The sequence below is a fragment of the Cebus imitator genome, unplaced genomic scaffold (assembly GCF_001604975.1).
Source record: "Cebus imitator isolate Cc_AM_T3 unplaced genomic scaffold, Cebus_imitator-1.0 Scaffold66, whole genome shotgun sequence".
Taxonomy (NCBI): domain Eukaryota; kingdom Metazoa; phylum Chordata; class Mammalia; order Primates; family Cebidae; genus Cebus; species Cebus imitator.
The window spans coordinates 4286714-4312453 of NW_016107381.1; the positions used below are offsets into that span (position 1 = coordinate 4286714).

The window sequence follows — 25740 nt, forward strand, 5'->3', positions numbered from 1 at the left end:
ATGTCAGGTCATATATATTGTTATAAAATTATTTGTCTCTACACTATTTTTAATGAGTAAAACATTAATATGGCTCAGATACAAAGTTTTGCAAATCTTGATTCACTGCACACTCTCAGTTTCCACCCCACAATCTTTTTTTTTTATTATTCTAGAACATGTGTACAATGATTCTTTTAGTTGTAAGATTTGTAGTACATATTATTTAACTTCCTTTGTATTTTCTATATTTATTTATTTTTCAAAATAATGATCAGAAGTCAGGGTTTTTTTTAAGTTATAATATTAGAAATGAAAATGGTTACTGTCTTTTAACGGCAATTACATTCCATGCTTTGGAAAAGGCTTTCCCGGTTGCCGGGACCAGAGATCACCTTTCTTTTCTCTGCCATCCTGTATGCTAACTTTGCATCACTCACATACCACACATACTCCTTGAGACCAACATTCTTTGTAGACCTGTAGCTATAAGTGTAGTCCCAGACACTTAGGATTTACCTGTAGTCCCAGACACTTAGGGATTACATGTCTACAAAGAGTAGACACGCATTCCTGTTGCAGTAGCTCCCTGAGAGTTCAATTTGTGATTCCATCATTAGCATGGCTGGAACCAAACAGACTCAACAAAAAGCAGCATCCTTCAAGAGTTTTGAATTCCATATTACATGTGGTGCCCCAGGGACCTGTTTATTTTTGTGTTTTTGGCAAAACCTGCTTCCTGTTTCTAAGAAAGCAGACTCAAAGAAAGAAGTGACTTCACTTGGCTGTTCAAACCTGACAGTGCTTCCTTTAGCAGTTTAGGCATTTCACTGAAAGAAATGCCAATGCTTTGGAGCTGGGTTCAAATCCTAATTCTGCCACTTGGGAAATGCACATCATCATTCTGAATCTCAGTATCTTCCTCCCAAGGGGAAGATGATAATAAAGACAGCACCTAGCTCATAGAGTTAAGCAAAATCATACAGGTAAAGTACAATACCTTGTCTGACACAGAATAAACAATAAATATCAGCCTTTGCTGTTATCTGGAGCCATGTCCCCGGAAGCAGCATTAGCAGGTGGGGATGCAATTCTTAGATCCAAAAGGACAGCATCCCCTGGAACTGGCTAAGTATGTCCAGGGATCCAGGCTCTGCTGATTTTGTCTCCACTTGCCTCCCACCTTCTCAACCCTAAAACTCCGCTAGAGATGGCTCAGCATTCACTTTAGCTCCCAACCCAACCTAGGGGGATAAGGGAAACCATTTTTAAATGAGATAGAAATATTTAAAGAGATGTTGGACTTGATTCAAACTTATTTTCATAAATTCCTAGAAAGTTTTGTTTGAAATGGCCTGAGATGATCTAGTCCAATCTGTTGATTTACAGGCAAAGAAACGAAGGCAAAATTGTTTTAAAAACTTGTGTAGAGCCCATGGCTACTTAGGGTTAGAGCCATGCCTGGAAACCAGGCATCCTGTCTCCCTGCAGTTCCCTCCTATTGATCATACTGCAATGTAATAGCCTGATTATTTGGCTCTCTTCCCCATAAGTATAAGCTCCCACTTAGAACCTCTGCTTTTTCATGAGGAAGCTGAGACTTGGAGAGGTTAAGTCACTTGTCCAATGTCACCTAGCTTGTAAGTGAAGGTATGGGAATTAAAACAAGCATTGTTCCAACTCAAAAGCCTGTGCTTTTTACTCTGTTAGCCTGTTTTCCAGTCTCTGTTAGCCTATATTCCAGTTTCCTTACTAAAGAAAGAATGGAGCCAGGTGCAGTGGCTCATGCCTGTAATTCCAGCACTTTGGAGGCCAAGGTGGGAGGATTGTTTCAGTCCAGGAGTTCAAGACGAGCCTGGGCAACATAGACTGTCTCTAAAAATAATTTTAAAATTAGCCAGTTGTGGTGGTGTATACCTGTAGTCGCAGCCACTTGGGAGGCTGAGGCTGGATCACTTCTTGAATCCAGGGGGTCAAGGGTACAGTGAGCCCTGATTAAGTCACTGTCCTCCAGCCTGGGTGACAATGTGAGATCCTGTCAAAAAAGAAAGAGAGAAAGAAGAATGGGCATCAATGGGGGAAGCATGGTGGAATAAAACTGGAAGCAAGATGGGCTGTCATGCTCACCTACTGTGTGAACTTGGACCAGTCATAACCTTGTCTTCAGTCTGTCTGCGGCAATATGGCAGCACCTAGTGCAGTGAACCTTGATCGTCATCAATTCATAGTTGAGAGTATTGAATAAGTAAGGCACTTATTTTTTGCACCATGAAGTTATTTCCTTCACTTCTTCCTTTCTCTCTCATAGGAAACCTTGGTGGAGAGGCCGCCATAGGCCCAGAATCTTGCAATCCACATCCAGGTGAGACATGTCCTCAGGTCAAGCCTAAGAGACACCCTCTGTTTTCACAGCTTCAGCAGAGATCACCGATTCTACCTAGTGTGAATACACTGTTTGTTTTCCTTTTTCTCTTTCTGTTTGTCATTGGAAAATCCATTAGTGCTGAATGACATGACTAAACAGTAAAAGAGAGAACAGTTGATGTGTTAATAATGCTTAGGTAAATACCATTTGTTACTGTCACTGCTGAGGCTTTCAGAGAGATGGCACCATTCCTGGTCCTGGCCTGTCCCCTCATTGGCTCTTTCAGCAACCTGGAAAGACAGGTTTGGAGAGGGAAGGAGTCTGAAAGGGATTGGTGAGCAAGAGGAAGGAAGGGTATGGTAAAGGAACAGGGACTCTGAAAGAGACACAGAGACCAAGAGAGAGAAGGGCAGGCAGACATACAACACACACGCACGCTCACATGACACACGCATACACACAGTGAAGCCGAGGAGAGAAGACAAAAGTGATGATTAATGGGATCTTTTACCAGACTCCCGGAACACTCTGTGTCCCTTCCTCAGAAGTGAGGGACTTTTGCATCTACCATTTCTTAGCAGTGTGGACATGGTCCCTCTGGTTCCACACATCTGTTCTTCCACCAATGTCTAGGATGTGCAGTTCTTCCTCCCTGACTTGGCTGTGGGCCAGAGGGAAGATGATGTTGGCTGGATTTGAGGAATCAGCACAAGAAAGTTGCATGGTATCACCATGGAGGCCAGGAGGAAAGAGGAATGTCCCTGAAGATGTCTCTGCACTGGGGATGGAAGAGCCCTGCAATTATGAGAGGACAATGGCCAAGAAGATTCACATTGGGTGGAAGGATTTTTGAAGAGGAAAGAGGGAAGACTGTCTTCTCCTTCTACCCAAGAGCCTGGGTGACCTTGGGTTTATTCTTTAAGCTCTCTTATCTCTTATGACAAGAGTTTGTAATAAATAATCTTCCAGCTCTGGGGCAATGATTTTAACACAGATCAGATACCAAATCCTCTTTGAATCTTAGTCCCTACCGAGGGATGGTCAGGTATGCCCTTTAACACATGTTAAACTACTTGAAGACACCATGTTGACTAGCTATCATTGCATTCCCATGCTAGACACTCTGAATATTAATACCTCTCTTTGGGTCATCATAAATTCAAAAATAAGTCTCTTACTTTGTTTAGTGCTTAATTATTTTCTTAATTCTTTCAAAAGAAGAAAATAGAGCATCATGATTAAGATCTAAATTCTGGTTTCAGCCAGGCAGAGGTTGAAATCTCTATAATTCTTCACCTCTCTAAACCTCAGTTTCCCAAACCTGTCTCTTGGGGTTAGAGTAAATCAAAGTGTTTTGCACAATACCTGCACATATAAACCCTTTAAAATTGTGAAATGAACAGGGACTAGAATCTGTTTGCTTGATTCCCACACCACCACTGGGAAGAAGGTATGTTCCCATGTCACTGAAGAAGAAAGTAAGGAATGGAGAAGTGACAGGTTCATAGTCTCCAGCCAGTTAGAGTTGAAGCCAGAATGAGGAAGAAAACAGCCTTTACCTCCCTTGTATCATTCTGATGTTTCTTGAGGCTCACCTTTCAAGTTTCCCACACTAAACTTTGAAGGAGGGAATGAGAAGAAAGGAGGGAACTGAGGATTAATCTTGGGAACACAGACAGAGGAAGAGGAAGAGAAAGAACTGGAGAAAGAACACTCAGGAAAGCAGAAGAGCAAGAAATTCACTGGTGCAGAAAACAAGGAATTCGATTATTTTCCAAAATTAGAGGGGGTAGGACGTCACCAGTGTCAAAAATCATAAAATCAAAAGAAAGGCCTTGGAATTTGAAAATAAGCATGTTCTTTATTTGTTCAACACATGTTGATGAGGTCAGGGGGACATGTCAGGCACATCTTCATTCTGGGAACACATTGGTCAACATGAAAGTTCCAGGCTCCTGCTCTCTGAGAGCTTATGTTCTAGCAGGGATAAGAAATACTATAAAAGTAAATGAATGAATGTTTTTTTGGTGGGAGACCAGAGTTTTATTATTACTCAAATCAGATTCCCCAAGCATTTAAGGGTAACTTGGTGGGTAGAGGGAAGCCAGTGGGTCAGGAGTGCTGATTGGTCAGAGATAAAATCATAAGGACTTAATAAACTGATGAATTTTTAAAAGTAATTTCAGATTCTGTAAGTTCCGTGAAGATTAAATGCGGATAATATAATATGAAGCAACGCAGGGTAAGTGGGCTGCTAAAGCAAGTGCAATCAGAAAAGGCAACGTTTTGAACTGAGACCCGAATGACAGTAATCAGCCACAGGAAGACGGGAAGTGCGTTGTCAGTAGAGGGAACAGCTACAACAAAGTTCCTGAAGCAGAAATGAGTTTGACTACGACCTCCAGTAGGGCATCGTCAGTGACTTGATGTGAACAGAGGCCAGATCATGATAGTTAATGAAGGAGAATTGACTTGTAAGGAAAGAGAGCACCTAAGGGCAGGTGACTTATGCAAGAAGTTGTTCTTGAAAAGAAGGAAGAAAGTGATGTTAGTATCATTTATAGCAGTGGGTAGTGGCATCCATTCCTATTTGGGGACCTTTCATTTCCCTTCCCATTTTGATCACCTCCCCTCAATGCCAATATTCTCAATCAAAAAAACCACATCCTTGGAACATTCATATTAATGACTGTAGGGTATTTTGGGGGTTTGCAGATAAGAATAATCAAATCCTCCCACTCTAAGGCTCCACTGACAATATCAAACCTGTTTGTACTGGCAGATACTGTCAGCGCTCCAGCAAATACAGAGTTATTTGCTTTGGATCTATATTTTTTGTTCTCTACAATTCAGGGTCACCTTTGGTTTCTAAGGCTCCCAGGATTTTATTTCACTGTTGGTTAGCTTTGCTCACTATCCTTCCCACCCTTACCCACTCTCCCAGGTCAGATTTTAGAGCAGTATTATCCAATAGAATTTTCTCTGATGATAGCAATGTTCTGTATCTGCACTGTCCAGTATAGTAGCCATTAGCCATATGTGACTGTTTGACACTTGAAAAGTGGATAGTGTGGTTAGGAACTTAAATTTTAATTTATATAATTGTAAGTAATTTAAACTTAAATTGTCACCTGGGGCTAGTGCCTATAGTTTTGAGTAAATAATTCTAATGAATTAAAATTCAGGAGAGTTCATAGTCTTCAAAGAGTCACTTTGCAAGATCTTTATGATTACTGAGAAACGCTTCAACGCAAATAAATAATGCCCAGGTTGGGAAGTGAGGAATTTCTTCTCAAGGAGAAAAAAACAGAATATATTCAAAGCTGGCCAAGTTTGAGGTTCAGAAATATTATCAGAAAACTTATTTGGCCCAAACGTGAAAAATACTGCCTCTTGTGAGAAGTAATTTTTGGTGATTAGGAGTGTTCTAAGGGGTGCTGGTTTCATGAGATCTTCTTTGATGAAAGGTGTCCATTGTCTAATAGGCTTGAGGAAGTGGGTACAATTTTCCCCTCTTGTAGATTCACAATGTACGTTATCATAATAAAACTCTGAGAAGTCCTACAGTAACTAACTCTGTTTAACCATGGAAACTTATGTGTCGGTCCGTGTGTGTGTGTGTGTGTGTGTGTGTGTGTGTGTGTGTAAAACATTAGCATCCTGAGAAACTAGAGAAATATTACTGGTAGAACATGGACTTAGGTTGGGGATGGCAGAGAGGAAAGAGGAACTTGTGTAAACAATGCCAGATCTACCACTTATTACTAGCTGTGTGACCTTCAGAAAGTCGCTTAACTTTTCTGATCTTCAGTTCCCTCATATGAAAATTGGAGATAATATCTACATATCCAGGCTTATATGAGGATTGAATATATGTAAAGAACATTATCACAATTCCTGGGACAAGTGAAATCTTCCCTGAGTTGTTAACTATTATTATTTTCATGATCATTTATGAAATTATCTGACTAAATAGCTGAGACTTTCTGGACCCAGAGAGAAATGTGCTATGAACTACTAGAGCCCACTTACTGCCTGGAAACATTTTTAATCATTATTATTATACTTTAAATTCTGGGGCACATGTACAGAACGTGCAGGTTTGTTACATAGGTATACATGTACCATGGTGGTTTGCTGCATCCATCACCACGTCATCTACATTAGGTATTTCTCCTAATGCTATCCCTCCCCAATCCCCCCACCCCACAATGGGCCCCGGTGTGTGATGTTCCCCTCCTGTGTCCATGTGTTCTCATTTTTCAACACCCACTTATGAGTAAGAACATACAGTGTTTGGTTTTCTGTTCTTGTGTCAGTTTACTGAGAATGATGGTTTGCCTGGAAACATCTTTAAGTATTGTACTGGAGACGTGGATATGAGGGTTACTTTTTCTACTTTTCTTTACACGCAGCGCTGAATGCCTTCCTGCAATCCATTCACAAAACAACAGCCAGAGAAATCTTTTTAAACCAGAAGTTGGATCATGTTACTCCTCTAGTCTCTCCATCACATGCAAAGGGAAAACTAGAGCCTTTTAATGGCCTCCAAGCTCTATGTGATCTGTTCCCCAGTACTCTGCTTCACTATTTCTTACTATTGCTGGTCTACTCTGGCAAGCAGACCTCCTCACTATTCCTTGGGCATGATAAGGAACACACCCACCTCAGGACCCTCTCACAACCCTTCAGTATGGATTATTCCCCCAGTGATCTCTGTTATCTGCATGGCTCCTTCCTTTAGATCCTTCAGGGCTTTACTGAAATGTTTCCTTCTTAACACTGCCTAGATTTACAGCATAACACTATTGTATTAAGTGCTCTAGCACTCCCTGCTTGTCTATATTTCTTTACTACACATCCGATGTGCTTTATTTATTTGTGTCTTTTTCTTGACTGTTTCTACTCAATACAACATAAATTTTATGAGAGCAGAGATTTTTGTCTCTTTCATCCTCTGCTATAATTTAGTGCCTAGAACAATGTCTGACACATAGTAGATGCTTGATAAATGCTTTTTGAGTAAAGTAATGCAGAAGCTGTATACGTTCTGTTGCTAGAAACTAAGTGCATTTTCTCTAAGCTCAGAGTTGAATGGCTGATTGAAGAATAAAACACACATTTCCAGGCTGGTGTCTGTGGTTTTTATTAGTGTTTCCTGGGACCCATTAAACAAACATATTTTGAAAAATATAATTCTTTCATAAAACAGGAATAGTCTGAATTTAATATAGCTTAAAGGGAAAGATTTCTGATTTTTTTAAAATAGCAGCAATAGAGTTGTTTCCCACAAATTGTCAACCCAGGAGCTAGACGGGAAGAAAAACAAGAATTATGCAGATAGCTACAGAAAGATTAATCCTAATTGAGTTAAACTTGTGAAGGCTTGTACATTTCAGAGGTTCATAAGACACAGTCTCAGCAGGAGTTTTTTTTACAAATGCTCTATCTCTAGTTCCAGAAATGAATTCAGAGAAGCAACACTGAGGATAATTCAACTCTGATATTGTGATTGCTGTGATGTTCTTTCATTCATACAGTAAGTATCTGCTCAATAAGTAACTACTGAGATCTATTGCATCCTACATAATTAGACAAGCTCCTCACACATATGGGCCCATGCCATGCACATAGTAGGCACTCAGCAAATGTTTGCTTAACTACAGGATAATAATATAATTGCCTTCCCTCTTAACTGTTTACCTTTTTCTATACTTGATACATTTGGAAAACAACATGCTTGCAAAACTAAAATCTAACATGCATTACTAACTTTATCAAAAGATCCCTCAGTATTTTTCAAAAAGAAAAATAAAAATAAAAACCAATCCCCAAATACTAAAACTTAGTACTGCTTTACACTTAAATAGCAATTTACATCACATTAACACATTCATAATCTTCATTGGTTAAAACAGGTCAAAGGTTCATTACTGGCTTCTCATACCAGATAAGTCTCACAGTTCCAAATAAGGCAACAGAATTCGCATCCAACATATGTTGACTTATAACCCAAAGGCCTGTTTTGGTTTCATTTCAGCGCAAGTAGAAGGCAAAATAAAGAGTCTCACAGTAAAATGTTCATAGTAGATAATATGTCCTTGAAGGTTGTGCCGTTGTGCTCTCATTCCATTGAAGAAATGATTCACATCCCAGTTATAGATATGGTCTCCCAATCAGAGGAGTCTTTCAGGAGACATTCATTCATTCATTGAACAAATATGTGTTGTGTACTTGTCTCATGCTAGGTAACAGAAAAATAATAGTGATTGATAAGACATAGTCCCTGTCCTCAAAGAGCTAAGTCTAGCAAGGCAGGAACTTTGAGAAAAGACCAATGTGTTCAAAGGAAAACTCAACCTGGGTCTGCCCTTCTTAGATGGCACATTCAAGAAACCGTTGCTTATGTCCCTGGGAGCCAGGGCCTTGTTTAAGTCTTACCAGGTCAAATATCTAGCAGCCTCAGATGATTTGAGCCTAGTAAAGTCTTAGCAATAGATTTGGTGCCTCCAGTTCCCATCAAAACCTAATAAGAGAGAGCCCTTTAAACTCAAGCATAAAGGGAGTTTAAGGATAACATATTTAGGGGCCATGTGGATTTTCAGCACAGGTGAGCTTCTCAAGTGAGAGCTGTGTGTCCCCAAAAGAAAGGAAGGCTTATCCATGGGACTTTGCTCTCCCTTTCAACACTGTGGTGGGAGGTACTCTGTTCACACCCCAAGTTGGCATAGCTCAATTACTTTAAGTTCTGCAAGTCACAAACACCACAGAGAAAATGCTGCAAACTCAAGCCAAGACAATAGAGAGATATGCTGAGAACTTAATACTCTGGCCTTAATCAGGCACCAGGTGTCAAGAAACCTTCACTCTCAACAAACAACACTATCTGCTAATTATCCGTAGAATAGTTGTAGTTGGTACACCCACATTCACTTACTCCTTAGCAAAGATTGCTCTTGAATGGAAAGGTTGAAGAAAGAGCCAAAGCCAATTTGGAAGAAGTAAGAAACTTACAGGTTTAAGGAAGGGTGAACTCAGAGAAGGATCTAGTCTCCTTAGATGATGAGCAGGTAAAGCCAGAGAAAACCACAGAGAGAGAATTGGCAGATGCCCCTAATAACATTACACAACTCAGACGCACACATACACACAAGTATTCATGTGTTATACCCATTCAAGTAACTGGATATTTAATTTATTCTATGTAATGAACAGTCAAATGCTGAGAAGACCCCATAGTTCTTTGGCCTTGCTTGGAAAGCAAGATACGTCTTTTCTGCAGGAATGTCTGAGTTGCAGAGTCAAGATCTTTCCTGTTCATTGTTCTTTTTCTCAGCTATTGCAGGAACTGTTACTTGACAACACCAAGTTAAAACTTTGCAGAAAAGACCAAGCCAGGCAGAAATAACAATGGATTTGGTTGCACCTTCAGAAGGTTATTCATGGGTGCTCCAAGATCACCACCTAGAATGGTTCTCATTATAATTAGGACAAATTTTTAATTCTTCTTACTTCTAGCCTTCTAAATATATTACAAACACTTTGCAACCTTTGAATATGAATTGCTCACCTCTGCTGGCTAAGACACTATGGTAGGTGCTCTATTAGTTGACGAAGAGCACTCCCTTTTGTAGATATGTGTCTGCATTTGCATATTATTGCTGGAGAAAGGGAGGTCGAATGGAGGAGCAAGCCAAGGACATAAGAGAGCCAGAAAGAAAAGTTGCAAAAGGGATGAGAACATTCAAATCCATTTTCAAAGTGTCTACTGATTCATGTTCTTCCCAGATTTCATGGCTCAGTGATAAGTCTCCAGGACCCCCAGAACAATTCCTCTATTGAAGAAGAAGCTTCCAACTCGTTGGTGACAATAGTGCCTGAGCTGAGTTTTCTGCTTGTCTTTTCACCCTTTCTTTATTTTCTTAGGAAAACAAACAAACAAAAAACATTCCTCTGAGTACAGATCTAGGCAACAAACCATTCACTTGGAGTCAGTTCACAGAAGACAGTAAACAGATAATTCAAAAGACAAGAAATTATAAGAATTAATACCTGCAAAGAGGATTTTCCCTGGAAAATCTTCCTTAGTGTTTCCTCCTACAATATAATTCTAACTCTGCATTGTAATTCCAGTGAAAATGTCTTCTATTATAGTTCCTGCCACATTACTATCTGACACATTACTAATCTGACATTGGCTGTCATCGGGGGTTCTGAAAAGAAGCACCTCTTGGTCCCTAACATTTAAAACATGAAGATAGGTTGAGGTTGAAGTCTGCTTTTGCTTCATTCTAAAAGACTAAAAGACCTCACATATATTTTTCTTCTGAGTATAAACCACCATCCTCATGTTCACTGACTAAACTGGTGGTTCTCAATCAAGGGCAATTTTGTCACCAGGGAACATTTGGTGATATCTGGAAACCTTTTGGGTTGTCACAGCTGGGGAGTTTCTGGTGTCAAGTGGTTAGAGGTCATGTATGGATACTGATGAACATCTTACAATGCACAAGAAAGTCCTCACCATGAAGAATGCTCCAGCCAAAAATGTCCATTTTGTGGATTGAGAAACTTTGGACTATAGGGATACAAGAGTAAACTCTTCAGTCATTTCCATACCACTGTCTCCTTTTGCCAACTTATTTTCAATCACTTGGAACAAAAAAGAACCAAGCTGGTCTCTTTCTGTTTAATAGCTAGAAGTGAGCAGACAGGACAATTAAAGTATTTCACCAATCATCCAAGGGAGGGGAAGGAGGACAGCCCTGGCATCAGGTAAATCATTCTTGAATATGTATAAAGACCCCACCATTATTCTTCTTGCTGATTTAAGCATTCTAAGTCACGTGATTATGCAGAGATTATAGCCAACCTTGTATTTTTGAAGTCCTCATTCTCCACTCACTGGATCCTGAGGCTCACGTTCAATTTCCCAGCATCCGTCCAGTTTGTCCTAACCATCTGAGACCCCAGAATTCAACCCAGCAACCACATTCACCTCCCTTGACGAAGCCATGTGGATGCTTATCTGTGGAGGATGACCACCTTTTTCTAAATCATCTCTCATGCAAAACATTTAATGCCCTCTGATTTTTTTTTTTCTTTCTCTTAGCAAGAAGCACAAGGCTACAAATCCTGTTACTCTTGCAGTGAAAAAGAATTCACAATAGAGGTGAAAACATATGACAACCACATACAGCATCATAGTTCACAGAAAACTGTGTACGTTTTTTCCCCATATAGGACATACTTCAAAGTAACAAAATAATTTTTAATCAACTGTAGTGTTTCTTCTTCCCATCAGAAGTAGTTTCTTTTTCCCCTCGTGGTACATAAATATCAGAGAAAAGTAGTCTTTGAAATATTTACGTCCAGGAGTTCGTTTGTGATTATTTGGTGTGTGTTTTGGTTTGTGTCCAAAGTATTGGCAGCTTCAGTTTTCATTTTCTCTCCATCCTCGGGCATTCTTCCCAAATTTATATACCAGTCTTCGTCCATCTACACGCTCCAGAATTTCTCTTTTGTAGTAATATCTGTAACAAAGGAGATTGCATAAGGTGGCCAATCAGATGAAGGTTGGTAGGTAAATAATGGGTCATGCAGCCTTATGGTTTTCAGAGACATGATGCTCCTCACCTCATAGCTCGGCTGAGCTTTTCATAGGTCATACTGCTGTTATTCTTCTTTTTACCCCATAGCTGAGCCACAGCCTCTGATTTCAAGAACCGGAAGATGCCCTCAGATCGGTCTTCCCATTTTATTAATCCTGGGTTTTTGTCTGGATTCAAGAGGATGTCACGGATGAATTCCCACAAGTGAGTCCCTCTTGGGTCTGATGAAAAGCAGAAACGGAGGTTACTAATGGCCTAAGTCACAGCAAAGATAGGGCAGAGAGCACTGAGTGATATCATCTTGTTCTAAGTAAGAGATACTCAGTTCTCCCCTACTTCTCAGGGAAGATGGATCACAGAATCACCAAATGTTAGACGTTAAAAAGGTATTTAAGAATAAATTAGCACAATATTTTATTTTACAAATCAGGAAACTGAGGCACAGAGAACTTAAGTGACTGGATCAGGGTCACACAGCTAACTAGTGACATAATCAAGAGTAAGGAATAGGTCTTAGGTCTCCTAAGCCAGGGGGAAGTTTCTTCTGATTATGTGAATACACAGATCGCTTGGGGTTCATTTCAACCTGTTACTTCCCCAGAGAGCAACTCTCAATCACTTTTATCTAGTACCTCAACCAATTAAATTGCTTTGACTCAGCAACTGTGCTTCAGCCAAACGCAAATCAGTAAGGCTCTAGAACGTTAACTTCCAGAATAGATGAGGGTGGTAGGGAAGCGTGTAGTCATGCCAGGATTGGAGGACCCAGTTTGAAAATGAAGCCACTACTGCAATGAGATTATCAACCAAATTCAATTTTGCTCCTACTGAATTCGCGATGTCCCACTCTCACCCCACCCACCATACTAGGGGTTGCATTAATTCAGTTTTGTGGGATGATGCAGAATAGCAGATAGTAAGACATTCCAATTCCTTGTAATTTCTGGATTATACCATTTTTTAGGCGGGGGAGACAGGGCATCACTCTGTGGCCCAGGCTGGAGTGCAGTGGTGCAATTACAGCTCACAGCAGCCTAGGCCTCCCTGGCTCAAGCAATCATCCTGCCTCAGCCCCCCAAATAGCTAGGACTATAGGCACGGGCCACCATGCCCAGCTAATTTTTATATTTTTTGCAGAGATGGGGTCTTGCCATGTTTCCCAGGCTGGTCTTGAACTCCTGGGCTCAAGTGATCCAACCGCATGTCTCCCAAAATGCTGGGATTACAGGCGTGAGTCACGGCACCTGGCCTGGATTATACTATCTTGATTTCTTTCTGTGTTCCACCCACAATTCCATGTCTCTGATATTTTGTATATGTTCATAAGATTTTATTACTGGGGGACATCCAACTCCAAAGAGTTGAATCTTAAGAAAAAACAGTCATTTCTTGGAATGATAATTCCCCAAAGGTAGGAGGCCAACATTCAGCAAAAAAAAAAAAAAAAAAAGGATGAAATGTCTCAGCTATTTCTTCTTATCTCCCTCCTCTTCCCACCCTTTTCTTCTGGGAGAGATGGAAATTGCTAACACCATGCCTGCAAGCAGTTCTTAGGCTCTGGGTGTCTCAGTTTTAGAGCACATATGACAGAATGAGGAAGAAATGTCCAGTGGGGCTCAACTTTGAGAAACAGCTGCAGAGGGAGGTTCTAGAAAGTGATGCCTCTGTTTTCTCACTCTACCCTATTTGGGGTGAAGACATGAAGGCGGCAGGCGGAGGCAATATTTGCCTAAAAACTAGTGGCCTCCAGATATGCCTGATGAGATGGGAAGGCCCAAAGGCCATCTGAAAGCCACCCAACTTACTGTGCTTTTTGGTGTGGCACTTGGCGGGGGGGTCTTGCTCCTTTCTCATCTCAGGTGACTCTGCTAAGGAGAAAAATGAGAGCCTTTAGTTGACCTATTTCCTATAATTCTCCTTTTCATTCATGCATCCACTCATTTAAGCAATATTTATTGAGCTGCATGCCTGGCACTCTTTGAGTATGTGCTAGTGAACCAAACCAAACAAAGATGATAAATGCTATGGAAAAAAACGATGCAGGGTGGGAAATGGGGATAGATGTATGGACTTGAGAATAATTTGCAATTTAGTATAAAGTGGTCATAGGAGACCTCTCTGATTCCACGACCTGAAGGATATGAGGGAGACAGCCATGCGGAAAGCTTATGGAACAGCCTCCATGTGTGAAGATAGAAGTGCAAAGGCCCTGAGGTTGATGTGTGTTTGGCATGTGTGTGGCTATAAGAGGCAGAGAGGGCGGAGCTGAGGCTCTGATCATTAAAGCCTTAAGGGACTTTTAAGGACATGACTCTGAGAAGATGAAAACCATTGAAAGATTTAGATCATTGAAAGGTTGTTTTTTTTTTTTTTTTACATAATACAAAAATGTAAACATTTATAACAAAGAAAGATGGCTTTTAAGCCAGAGGAGTGCCCTTTTTTGGCATGCAAAGTTACATTTTAATCAGCCTGACAAAGGGGCCATTGAGTGGCCCAGGCTCAGTACAGAGGGCCACAGTGGACTATGGAAACACAGATTAGTTTAACAAATGACTCATTATGGCAACCCATGCGTGGGACTGTTACCAGAGAGGAGATGACGGAGGCGGACCTGGGAAATAAAAATTCTTCTCAGAAAGAAAACTAAGTGATCTAAGTTGTGTGTGTGTGTGTGTGTGTGTGTGTGTGTGAGAGAGAGAGAGAGAGACAGAAAGAGAGAGAGAGTGTGTGTGTGTGTGTGTGTGTTGGGAGGACCAAAGCAGATCTTACAAAGACTCTCACACTCAAAAACCAGCCACTTTTAATACAAAGTAGTTCCTGGGCCAGCAAACCTGATCTCTTCCATGTGCCCTTCCTCACCTAGGACCCTCTTTCCAGTGTGGCCTTCCAAGGGCATCTGGACTGACTGAAACCACATGTGAAGGGACAGGGTTCATAGCATCCATTCGATTATCAAGAGAGGCCTATTATTCAAAAAAGCTATGAACTGTTGACCATTAGCTCCAATTAAATTGGTTAAGGAAAAAAAAAAAAAAAAGCTACTGTTTATTGAGCACTTACTATGTACCAGGCACTGTACGAAGCACTTTACATGAATCACTTTATTTAATTCAAACAATAAATCTATGAGGCAGGTACTAATATGATCCACAGTTTTCAGCTGTGGAGAATCTGAGAAACAGGGAGGTCAAATGACTTGTCTATGGTCACACAGCCAGAATGTGGAGCCAGGATATGAACATAGTTTGAAACCAGAAGCTTTACACATAACCACGATTCTATGTCATTTCCAGAAATGGTGGCCTGCACATAATATCCCTAGGCACATAACAGATTTCACACAAGCCTTTCCTGCCAAGAATTAGGTTCACTTCTGTAATGTTCTTGTTAGTGGCAAAGGTCATTTCAATCTGATAATTCTGTATTTCCCAACGTTCATGGACCCTTTCACCCATCTTATCACCCAGCTGGTCAAGACTCAGTGCCCCAGCCATTTCTCCAAACGTCATGGCAGGACGAAGAGAGGGATTTAATAAGATGTGAGTAAACTAGAAACCTCTCATCCTGGTTAAGAATTTCTCTCCTGGCATTGCCACTAGCAGGGCCTGCACCTGACTTGGGTTTCTCTGAAATGTGAGAGGACAAATTCACAGGAAACACGAAGAGACTTTACTCTCCCTCCCTGGAGGTTGTAGGGTGAGGTTGCAACATCCCATCAGGATGTGACAATATTGCGACAGGTCTGGCATCCACCCCGGTTTCCAAGTGATACACCACTCTGACAGGGCCACGTTGTACTGTAGACAAAGAGTGGCATTTACCCAGCAGGCCACAAGCAAAGCTCCTTTTCAAATGACATCCAGGAGGGATGCAGAGCCATTATTTGAGAGCCAGGAGTTGAATTCAGAAAAATACAAGAGTCTCTCAGTGTATTGGCCTCAATCATTGTTTGTGGGTTCCTAGTTGATCTGGAATCAGTTACTTTAGAGTTCAGGTGCCTTTGTGAATAAGATGAAAACCTTGGACCCTCCCCACAGAAAAATGCACATATATGTACACATGAAATTTTTTCAGCAATTTCAGGGAGCTGTAGCCCATGTAGGAGTCCATGGAGTGGAAATTTAAAGCCCCCAGACTAGATAAATCATGAGGAAATATTATTTGAGTTGTCAGTCATTTACCCAAGCTAGACTCCATCCAGCTTAGGAGCGTTCTCTTTTTTTAATCCCCAAATAAAAACCTTTTTGTCATAATAAAGGGGAATGAGCAGTCAAGGGCAAAAGAAGAATCGAATTTCTTCCAGCCCCCTTTGCCTATTGCAGTGTGCAGGAGTGAACTGTGGAATCACTGGCCTGCCTTACCACCGATGTCTTTTGATCTCTAACCTCGCTTTAATACATGCCCTAGAATAAAAGTTAAGACCTTTGAAGTTAGCCATGTGGTTAAGTGATTCATTCTTATAAAATAATGGCTTGCCCTGGAGAAGTTGTCCAGCCTGGCTCTCTCTTGCTCGGCTCCCAGGCACTCCAGGCCAAGGTCTCTCCAGTCCAGGCAGGGGCAGCAACAAGCCACAGGTTTATGATGCAAGTGCAAGAGCATGACTTCAGCTAAGCTGCTTCACAAGAAGCAAAGATTAGAAGCATTTGCCTATGATTCAGCTGTGAGCCATTTCTTTACGGGATATACAAATTTCAGTGTTCTAATAGGCTGTGCCACCCTAGCTTTAGGCTCAACAAGTCAGTAGATAAACACATCAAGCCCGAGCTGGCATGACAGGCTGGAGGACTGTAGAGCAGAACAGGACACTGGCAGCGGGCATTTTATGAAATGGGCAGATGACACAGATGACAGAGAAATCAAAACAAAGCCTATTTCCCCACCTGTGTTTATCACAGAGGGCATCAGTTTACACTGAGCCTCGCCTTAGCTCAGCTGGTAACTAGCATTAAAACATAGAAAGGTACTTCACTGCATTCAGTTTCATGGGAGCTTGAAATATAAAGACTCAGGCAAATGACAAAGGCTTTTCTGGGGGTTCTGGTTCCATCCAGCAGAGACTATAAACTATTCTGAAAGAAACTGACCCATATAAGGTTGTAATTAACTAACCTACTGAAGGGCTGGCTATTACCCCAGCGAGTACACCAACCCAAGAGACTGCATTGATTCTTTAGGGCCTGGGTGGTTGATCTCATTTTCCAGCCTGGGTTACAATCACAGGATAGGAATGGGGGGCTGGGGAGAACAAGGATCAGGAGGCTAAAGGAGAGCAGATTCCTGAGCCCATCTTAAGAAGGATAATTGAAAAATACAATCAGTGAACTCTAGAGAGAACAAGTTCCTTGCTGCTGCAAATGTGAAAACAGAAACTGGCCTCTAAGGCCCCTATTGATTTTGAGCTTCTAGAAGGTGTAAGTCAAGATATAGAAAAGAGGATGTCCCGCCGTCAGGGCAGCAGAGCTGTGGCCATGACATTTTGGTTGCCTGGGTACCTCAAGACCTACCAGCCCCTAAGGCTCAGGAAGTGGATGGTTCAGCTTCATTCTTAGCTGGAATCTTTTGCCATAAGCCAAAGACCCACCCAAAAGGATGGAAGGGTGTGGGAGGTGACACCGTAGGAAGTTGCAGAGGAACTCAGAGTGTGACTCGGGAGGTTTCCTCAGCCCTGAAACCCATGGTCTTGACTGAGTGGCAATGATTGCCACAGAAATTTTACCCTTGTTGGCTCAATTCCCCCAGAAGAGCAAATACACAGCCAAGCTTTGCCAGTGTTTGATGTATTTCCTAATTTTAACAAATACTTCAAGTGACACATAATGCTAAGGGCTATTGGGGTAAGGAGAAGTCAAGAGCTATGCTGGCCTCAGCTCTTAACCTCAATTCCAGAAGCATTTACACTGGCTCCCAGCCCCATCTCATTTAAGGGGCTTGACCCAAACAAAACCTCAAACCAAAAACTTTCATTATTTCAGTTCTCAAAAGCAAAAACAAAAACAGAAAAAAAATAGGAAGCAAGGGTTGCAGACTAATTTCTTTCACAAAGACTCAATTAAATCCCAGTTCTGAAGTTGCCCCAAATTCAATTCCAGGAGAGGGGCACTATCACTTGTGAATGATGTCTAAGTGCCATTTCATAGACCCAAAGAGATCCGCAAGTTTGTGCCCGGATCGCCAGAAACCATGAGATCCTCCTTCAACCAATTCCCACACTGTACATGCCAATACACCTATTTGTAGGTGGGGATGGTAATCTGAAATCCCCTCTCCCAGACTCCCAACATCCCAACCTTCTCATCCAGCGTAACCTTGGTTAAGAAGCATGGATAGCCCCAGTTGCGTTCAATCTTAACGAAATGCAGCTAATACGAATATAACTCATAAAATGCAGGTGCTCTGACTGATTAGAGCACACTGATGAGTCATCAGAATTAGACTTAAAAACTGACAAAACAGTGTAATTGTGGGGATTCTGGAAGTTTCCAATGGCTACCCCTTCACCTAGAAACCATCACAGGGTAACAGACCTTTGAATTTCACTATGAGGTATTCTTTCTCTAAAGCCAGATGTAGTTTGTTGAAAATTAAATATAGCCTTATTTCCCATAAGTATACACAAATATGAATAATTTCATCAGCTATATTGCAAGAGTAAGTTTTCATTCAAAAGAAAGAAAAGTTTAAACAACTTTCGTTGTCACAACACTGGTATCACAAGGGCCAACATTTTGCCTAGAGGATCCCTACTGGTTATCTTCAATGTACAAATACTGCCTCAAAAGCAAACCTTGTCTAATGGCAAGTCCATCCCTTTCCTAGCCCTTTAATGAGAAAGACTCCAGCAAGGCAGAAATGTCAGTTGTTGGTAATTCCCACCAATTCTCCCTAAGCATAGGCACACCCAGCCTCAGAGGTGATGACAACTTACCAACAGGAAGGTGACTGGTGGTTGTCATGGAGATCTGAGCCCGGCAGAAAGTTTTGCTGTCCAACAAATCTGTGTTCATGAAAAGATAAGGACATTTAGAGCCCCCACTGCACCTCGTAATGAACATTGTGGCTATTAGACAAACAGAATAAGAATGTAAAGGGCCTTAAATGTCAGAGAGTTAGTTACCTACTGTGCTACCATAGTTGGTGTCATATAAATAGTTCTCATCTTTCCAGGTGTTCATAATGGAAGGGTCTATAAAAAATGGAGAAGGAGAATGGTCAGCGATCATTTTCCCCAGGGAGAAGAGGCTGTGTTTTCTAACTCACTGTTCATCAACAAGGTATAGAGGGTGAGGAGTGGTCCTCAGAGACGACGGAAAAGATCTGCTTCAGCCACGTTACTTTATAATAATGTTGTCTCATTTTCCTCTCAGGGTCCTCAGGAAATGGCCTCATCCACGTGTTCTATACCTATCACATTTTTAGGGAAGTGAGAAGTTTCAAGAGTGGGAACCTGTCCTAGACCAGTGGTTCCCGGGAATTTTCCTAACCCGGCTTGGCACTGTTTTACATTCTACTGCATAATTTCCAGAATATGTTTACCCTGGGGTGTGGTGAGGGGAAGGCCTTGTTAGGGTTAAATTGATTTAAAGGTATAATAAATTATTAATAAGCATCTTTTTCTATTAATATCTTCTTCGGAGGGTTAATGATGTTTCTTTCAGGAAGAGTTTATTCAGTCTCAGTCTTATCACAGTTTCTTAGTTGCTGAAATCCAGAGATTTGCCATCCAAGTTGGGTGACAGCCCCCTCCCTCTAGGTTTTTCCAGTTCGCTTAGAGGAAGACATAAAATTCTCAAAAAAAAAAAAAAAGGAGAAGGGGCGGACAGTGTTACTAAATCAAACAAGCACCTTTTAAGAGCGGAGCCCCATCACAGAAAGGAAGCACTCTCGTTCTCTCTCTCTCTCTTTCTTCTATGTGCTGCGGTAAGCAGAGCACGTCTCACTTTGATTGACTCTTCAGATTTCAGATTCAAGGGGAACTCCCCTCCGCCTACCCCAAATGGAGCTCAACTCCCACACAACCCCCAGATCTGGGCTGGCCTCCAACACAAGCCTTCTCTTCCTTGGCTAGCCAAAAGCTGTGAGACCTCTCACCTTGTCCTCACCAGAAGCTTCCTGCTTTCTCCTCACCGCAGACCTAGGCTACCCTCAGCTCCCCTCCTTGCTAGGTTCTGACTTTTAGGGCTGGGGTGTAAGCCACTGGCTGAGTTTCATTTTGTTTTTATAGCACAAATGGTATAAAACCTGACTTACTGGCTGAGTCCTCCTGTTTACGACATAGGGATTTAGCTGGTATTTTAACTAATAGCTACGTGTTTGGACACCCCAAGCCCAATCTCTTAGGGTTACACCCTTTCTCCTTGTTGGGTCACCTTGTACACCTGTTGTTGTCTCTGAAAACAAACTGAACCACAGAGGTTTGGGGGTGTTGGCCCCTCTATGAGCTTCTTCTCCTCTCCTCCTAGGGTGGACCTTCTTCTCCACCCTTCAGCTCAGCTTTTCTGAACTGGCAACACAAGAACGTCTGGATGGTCAAGGAGGAAATATCAAGTTATTTGGGACCTCTCCAGTATTCCCTAGCTCCTCCAGTGGGGCCATCTGTCAGGTCAAGCAGGGGGGGTGCCATCCTCCCGACCAAGTCCTGCATCCGTCTCTAGGTCAAGGCCAGGTCTGTAAAGCACAGAACATCCAGGTGGCCCATCCCCTGGCCTCTGAAGAGAAGGGCAGGGCTAGCAAAGCCTAATTCACACGCTTAGCAGCTATTCCTTTTTTCTTTAATAATGGTAGGCCAGCCCACCTATAAAAGGGTAAATAACTGCATGGGCCAATTTTGGCTTCAAGTGACTCATAAATCACCCACAGATCGAATTCTGTCCCGGGTGACTGGGACCCATCCTCAGGGAGGCCGGTGTCAAGCTTGGCTGACCCATGTGGCTCACACAGGCTCCCTGGCATGAATATGAGGAATGACCCAGGAGCAGTAGTTGCTGCACAGTTTTAGGATGGCCCATGAACTTCGGAGGACAGTCTCCAGGAGAGAGATTTAGGACAGAGGAAAGGAAATGAAAATGAATGTAGATGCTATGGAACTGTAGACTCTGCTCAGAGCCCAGAATTGTGTCCTTCATATAAAAACACACCTAAGGCAGGAGTTGGGTTGCAGATGCCTTTGTGCATCTCTGCAGCAGCTCTCCAGGGCCCCTAAAACTATGTTAACCACAACATCAAGTCAGCATCTTGCCCCTTTATGTGAAACACACTTCCATCAAGGGAGGAGGGAGAGAAGAGGAGACATTGCCCCTCCCTCTTCTCCTTCCAAACTTGGCCAAGTCCAGTCCCCTGACACTTTGTGGTGGGGAGGCCCACCTTAGATTCTGCATTTCCTTGGCTACTAGTCTGAAGTCTGGATGATGCCATGACCTGGAGTAGGAAGCAGAGAAGTGTGGCTGCCCATAAGTCTATAAATCGGAAATAGGTGGCAGTCACTGGTGGCAAGGGGAGGAATGAGGTTCATGGTGAGGCTGGCCCATTGGAAACAGCCAGGGAAAAGGCCTCCCTGTGTTTTTTGCCAAAACACACTCCCACATTCTCTCTTGCCCTCTCCCAACTCTCCTCCACGGGGCTTTGCCTGTCTAGTTTGTCTCCCTTTGTCCACTACTACTCACCAGTTTGTTCGGTCTTGACAATGACATTGTGTGTGGACTGGAACAGGTCACTACTGCACTGGCCTGTGAAGGACAGGTTGGGATAGTCAGAGAGGGCCCAGATGGAGCCAGAACTGGATACTTCAATTAGGACAGAACTGGTTTCTTTGCAGAGCCTCTGCCATCCTACTACCCGGTCACCTATGTTTGTTTATGGGAGGGGGTTTCTCTGTCAGCCTCTACAAACTCAAGCCTACAGTCCCTGGCCCCAGAAAATCAGGAATCTAAGACACTACATTAGAAGCAATTATTTGATGTAGTATAGTAAAGGCATCCAGTATGGTGGAAATAGAACTTCAGAAGCCCCATTATTCCACTTCTAGATATGAAGAAGGCATGTGCCCTTCACCTTTCTGGGTCTCAGTTTCCCCATCTGCAATGAGATTAAACTAGATAAGGTCACTAGATGACTTCTAACGTGCTTGCCCATACTAAGATAGGATATGAAAATGAAAATATAGGGAAAACCATTTTAACTAGCTTGATTCCTCCTTGATTTTAAATCTAATCAAACCCATCATGACTAGATCCAATCTATGACATGTCTGGATAAAATGCAGTGATTCTTTTCTTATTTATGCCTCAGCACACGTACAAGCAGTGCACATCACATGTCCTTGTTTGCTTGCAATGCCTCTCCTATTATCATATATAAAAGCATATATATGTATATACATGTATGTAAATGCACAAATAAATCTACTATATTTTTCTTCACCAGACAGATTATAAGCATCTCAGGAGCAGAAGTCATGCCTCTAACCTCTCTGATATTCAGTCTTCCCACCTGTAAAATGGGCACAATATTTACTTTGTCATAAAGTTACTAAATGAATTAATTCACTTACAGTGCCTAGTATAAGTAAATAGTCAATAAATGTAAGTTAAAGAATGTCTATAAAAAGGCAAACAACAAAAGAGTGAGAAATCCGGCTGGATGCTAGGAACTCAGAGGCTACAGCAGCATGCTGTGAGACCAAACAAGCCATGGGAGGTCAGAGACAGAAGGTCTAAGGTGGCCACAGCACCTCCAGGCCTCCCTGCTTCAGGCCTCAATTAGGGCAAAGCTTTAAAGGAGTGGATTTAATTGTAGGTGGAGGTAAATATTTTTAATTCTTCAAGTGTAAGTCTGATCTTTCTGAAGATTCCTGAGGGTTATTAATAAAGCCTTGTTTGGTTTGATTCTAGTCAAAGAAAAATGAGCAGCCACCAATGTGAGGTGGGTGGGAAGCAGGGCGTGGCCAGGGAGCTGAGTGGCATCATCTAAAATGGCCGCCACAGCCACAAGGTCAGCTGCAAAGCCCCAGGTCCTCTTCAGTGTTGATGGCTGTTGCCAGGGTATGACTCTGGTTCACAGCCCTGGAGCTCACGCTGCCCAGCCCTGGTTACTTGCCTAAACATGGGTTCTACCAAGATATAAATGCCTTTTCCAAGTGCAGACAAGCCAACTCCCTGTTCTTACATATTGCTGCTTTCCAGGATGCCCATAGTTCTCAGAAGAGCTTGTTTTTTACAGCCACTGTCAGGGAAATCTTATGCCAGTGTCAAAGCCATGCTGCAAGGTCAGTTGTCCACCCTACCAGGTCTTACATGTCAGCATAGGACGTGTGCGTGCATGAATAATCTACCATTTAAGGACTACATCTGGAATGGTGCCCATGCTGTGCTCGGGGAGCCTCAAAGAGACAACTGGGGCATAGAAATTCCAGAAACCACCACAGAAACATTCCCCATACACGTGTCTAGACCATACGTTCTAACCATTTTTCTAAATCACAGACCTTTTAACAACCTGCTGAAATATAGTGAGTCTTTTCCCCACCCAAAAAACAAACATAGATCTAATTTTATATAACTTCTTCCCACCTTTGGGGCCCTATCTTAAGAACTTAGGTCTAGAAGATTGGGTGTGTGTGTGTGTGTGTGTGTGTGTGTGTGTGTAAGTAGCCAGGATAATCTTTAACAAGCAAGTGATTGGATGTTAAACTATTGAACTCTGTTTGCAAAGGAAAGAAGAAAATGTTTTCCAAGGGTAGTAAGTATTGTGTGAATTCATAGCCAGCTTTTGTCTTCTTGAAAATTATCTCCATAAAGAGAGAATTAAATTACATTGGCGTTTATAAGGGATTAGACACACCGGGTATCCTAGTCTTCAATCCTGTCCTCTCATCTTCCTTCCATTTCCCTGTCTTAGGATATGGTAATTTGGAAGTGAGACCACTCTTTCTTGTCCCTGACAAAGAATCCTGTCATCTGCAGAATTTCTGTTCTTCCAGCTGGCTCCTAGCAGGGTAGGGAGAGACAGAGAAAGAGAAAATCACCGTTCCACTTCAGATGCTGCAAGTTGCTGTAGAGGAGCTGCCCCGCCGTCCCCGCTGCCCGGGTGAACTCCTGCAAACTCATGCTGCAGAGGTGCTCGCCGTTGATATCGAACTCTTGGAAAGGGATACAACTGGCATCCAGTTGGTTGGTGTCCAGGAGGTGCTGGAGCCACTCCCACACCTGGTATTTGGTCCAGTACTGAGGATGAATTTCATGCCACTGGCCTCCAAAAAACCCGCTGGAAACTGCAAAACAGGAGGCAGCCTTGTGAGTGACCCCTGCCTGTTTCTGGCCATAGTATCCAACACAGAGATGCAGTATTGGCTGCCAAATATCTTGGAGACACAACCACAGTCTGTGTATGTGCCAGCATGGGGGCTGGAGCAGAAATGCATCTGCATGTCCTCCCTAGCATGCTGCCTACCCCTGGATACTGGATGAGGACAAGAGAGCTGAAGTGCTCAGAGCTCATTCCCCACCTCACCCAAAGGAAAATATCATGAAAGCTAAGGCATTGCTATCGTTTCAGCAATTTATTAGCTTATTGTCCATATTTAAATAGTTCTCTTCCTCTTTTCTTTCACTCACTCTTTCCCATTTTCTCTCTTACACACACACACACACACACACACACACACACCCCAAATTCAAACCATTTGCAATCAAAAATAAGGCCTGAAATTAAGGTTCTTTTCTCTACGATGCCTTTGCTTTCCTCAGAGTGGTCCAGATTATTGATCTGCTAACTGGACTGATATCCCACTGCCCCGGCCTGGTCATTAAAGCTATCATGTCACTTCCCTACTTGGTTACCTTCAGTAGGTCTCATCATCCACTGAAATTATGTATAGAACTGCCTAGCTAGGCATTGACGCTTTTCTCTAACTCTTCAAGTACACAATGACTCTTGTCTTTTTTCTGTGCTGTTCTTTCTGCTCAGCTTGTGTTTTGCCTCTCACTCCTGTTGAATTCCTACCCATCTTTCAAACTCTGACCACCCCATAAAGTCATCACCAGTTCCCCAATTTGCCTCAAGGGCTCACTGTCCTCTGACTCTCCAGGAGATATGCTTGGTATTTCTCTTAATGGCTTTTGTCATGTTCTGCTTTTTTCTACAAGTCTCTGAGTGTCGTCTTATTCTCCTTTGTAAATTGCATCCTTGAGGTCACAGACTGTTTTACTTATCTTTGTATCACCTATAAAAATGACCTCAGAGACCTTGCCATAGTAGATGCTCACCGTATATTTATTTAATGGAATATGTTTTTGAAGAAGACATAAGGCAAGCATCTGAGTAGTTGGGAGGTGCATTTACAAGATGGTGCATTCAGATACAAATGAAGAAGTGATGTTCATTCAACTGCATAAATATTGCTGAGCCTAATATGTGCTAACAATCTATATATATGACTCATGCTCACTTCAAAAAACATTCCATAGTCTGCCCAAAGTTCTGGGGCGATGGAAAAGACAGAGCCCCCATCTGGGGGCATGGAACAGGGCTGAGAGATCTTACAGTTCCCTTGGAAATAGAGGTTGGGAAGGAGCTCTCCTTCAGGAAAAGTGAGTGGCAGGGGCAAGGGGCAAAGGCTATTGCATCACACCAAGCTGAAGCAGGGGAAAAATCCAACCCAATGTGACACATGGATATTCCCACAAACTCAAGGGTGGACCAGTAGAAGAAAATGTAGTGCAAGACTACACACTGGGGTCAGTTGGGGGGACATAGGGGAGGGACGGTGGGGGGTGGGGAGCTGGGGGG

The 25740-nt window shown here is 42.3% G+C and overlaps 1 protein-coding gene across 7 annotated transcripts in view; it reads right to left on the reverse strand.

The window, feature by feature from the left end:
* Positions 1–7474: 7474 nt before the first annotated feature.
* The window catches only part of EHF (ETS homologous factor), a 41453-nt gene continuing 23187 nt past the window's right edge, over positions 7475–25740 (reverse strand). For 5 of the 7 annotated variants that reach the window (XM_017530529.2, XM_017530530.2, XM_037739252.1 and 2 more), the window contains exons 3-9: positions 23978–24223; positions 21618–21680; positions 19073–19141; positions 18884–18952; positions 13761–13823; positions 11981–12176; positions 7475–11877 (exon numbers count right to left, since the gene is read on the reverse strand). In XM_017530529.2, the coding sequence (XP_017386018.1) occupies positions 11778–11877; positions 11981–12176; positions 13761–13823; positions 18884–18952; positions 19073–19141; positions 21618–21680; positions 23978–24223 (806 nt within the window). In that variant the 3' untranslated portion in view covers positions 7475–11777. The remainder of the gene's footprint in view (positions 11878–11980; positions 12177–13760; positions 13824–18883; positions 18953–19072; positions 19142–21617; positions 21681–23977; positions 24224–25740) is intronic. The other 2 variants (XM_017530531.2, XM_037739251.1) reach the window with 1 other exon arrangement.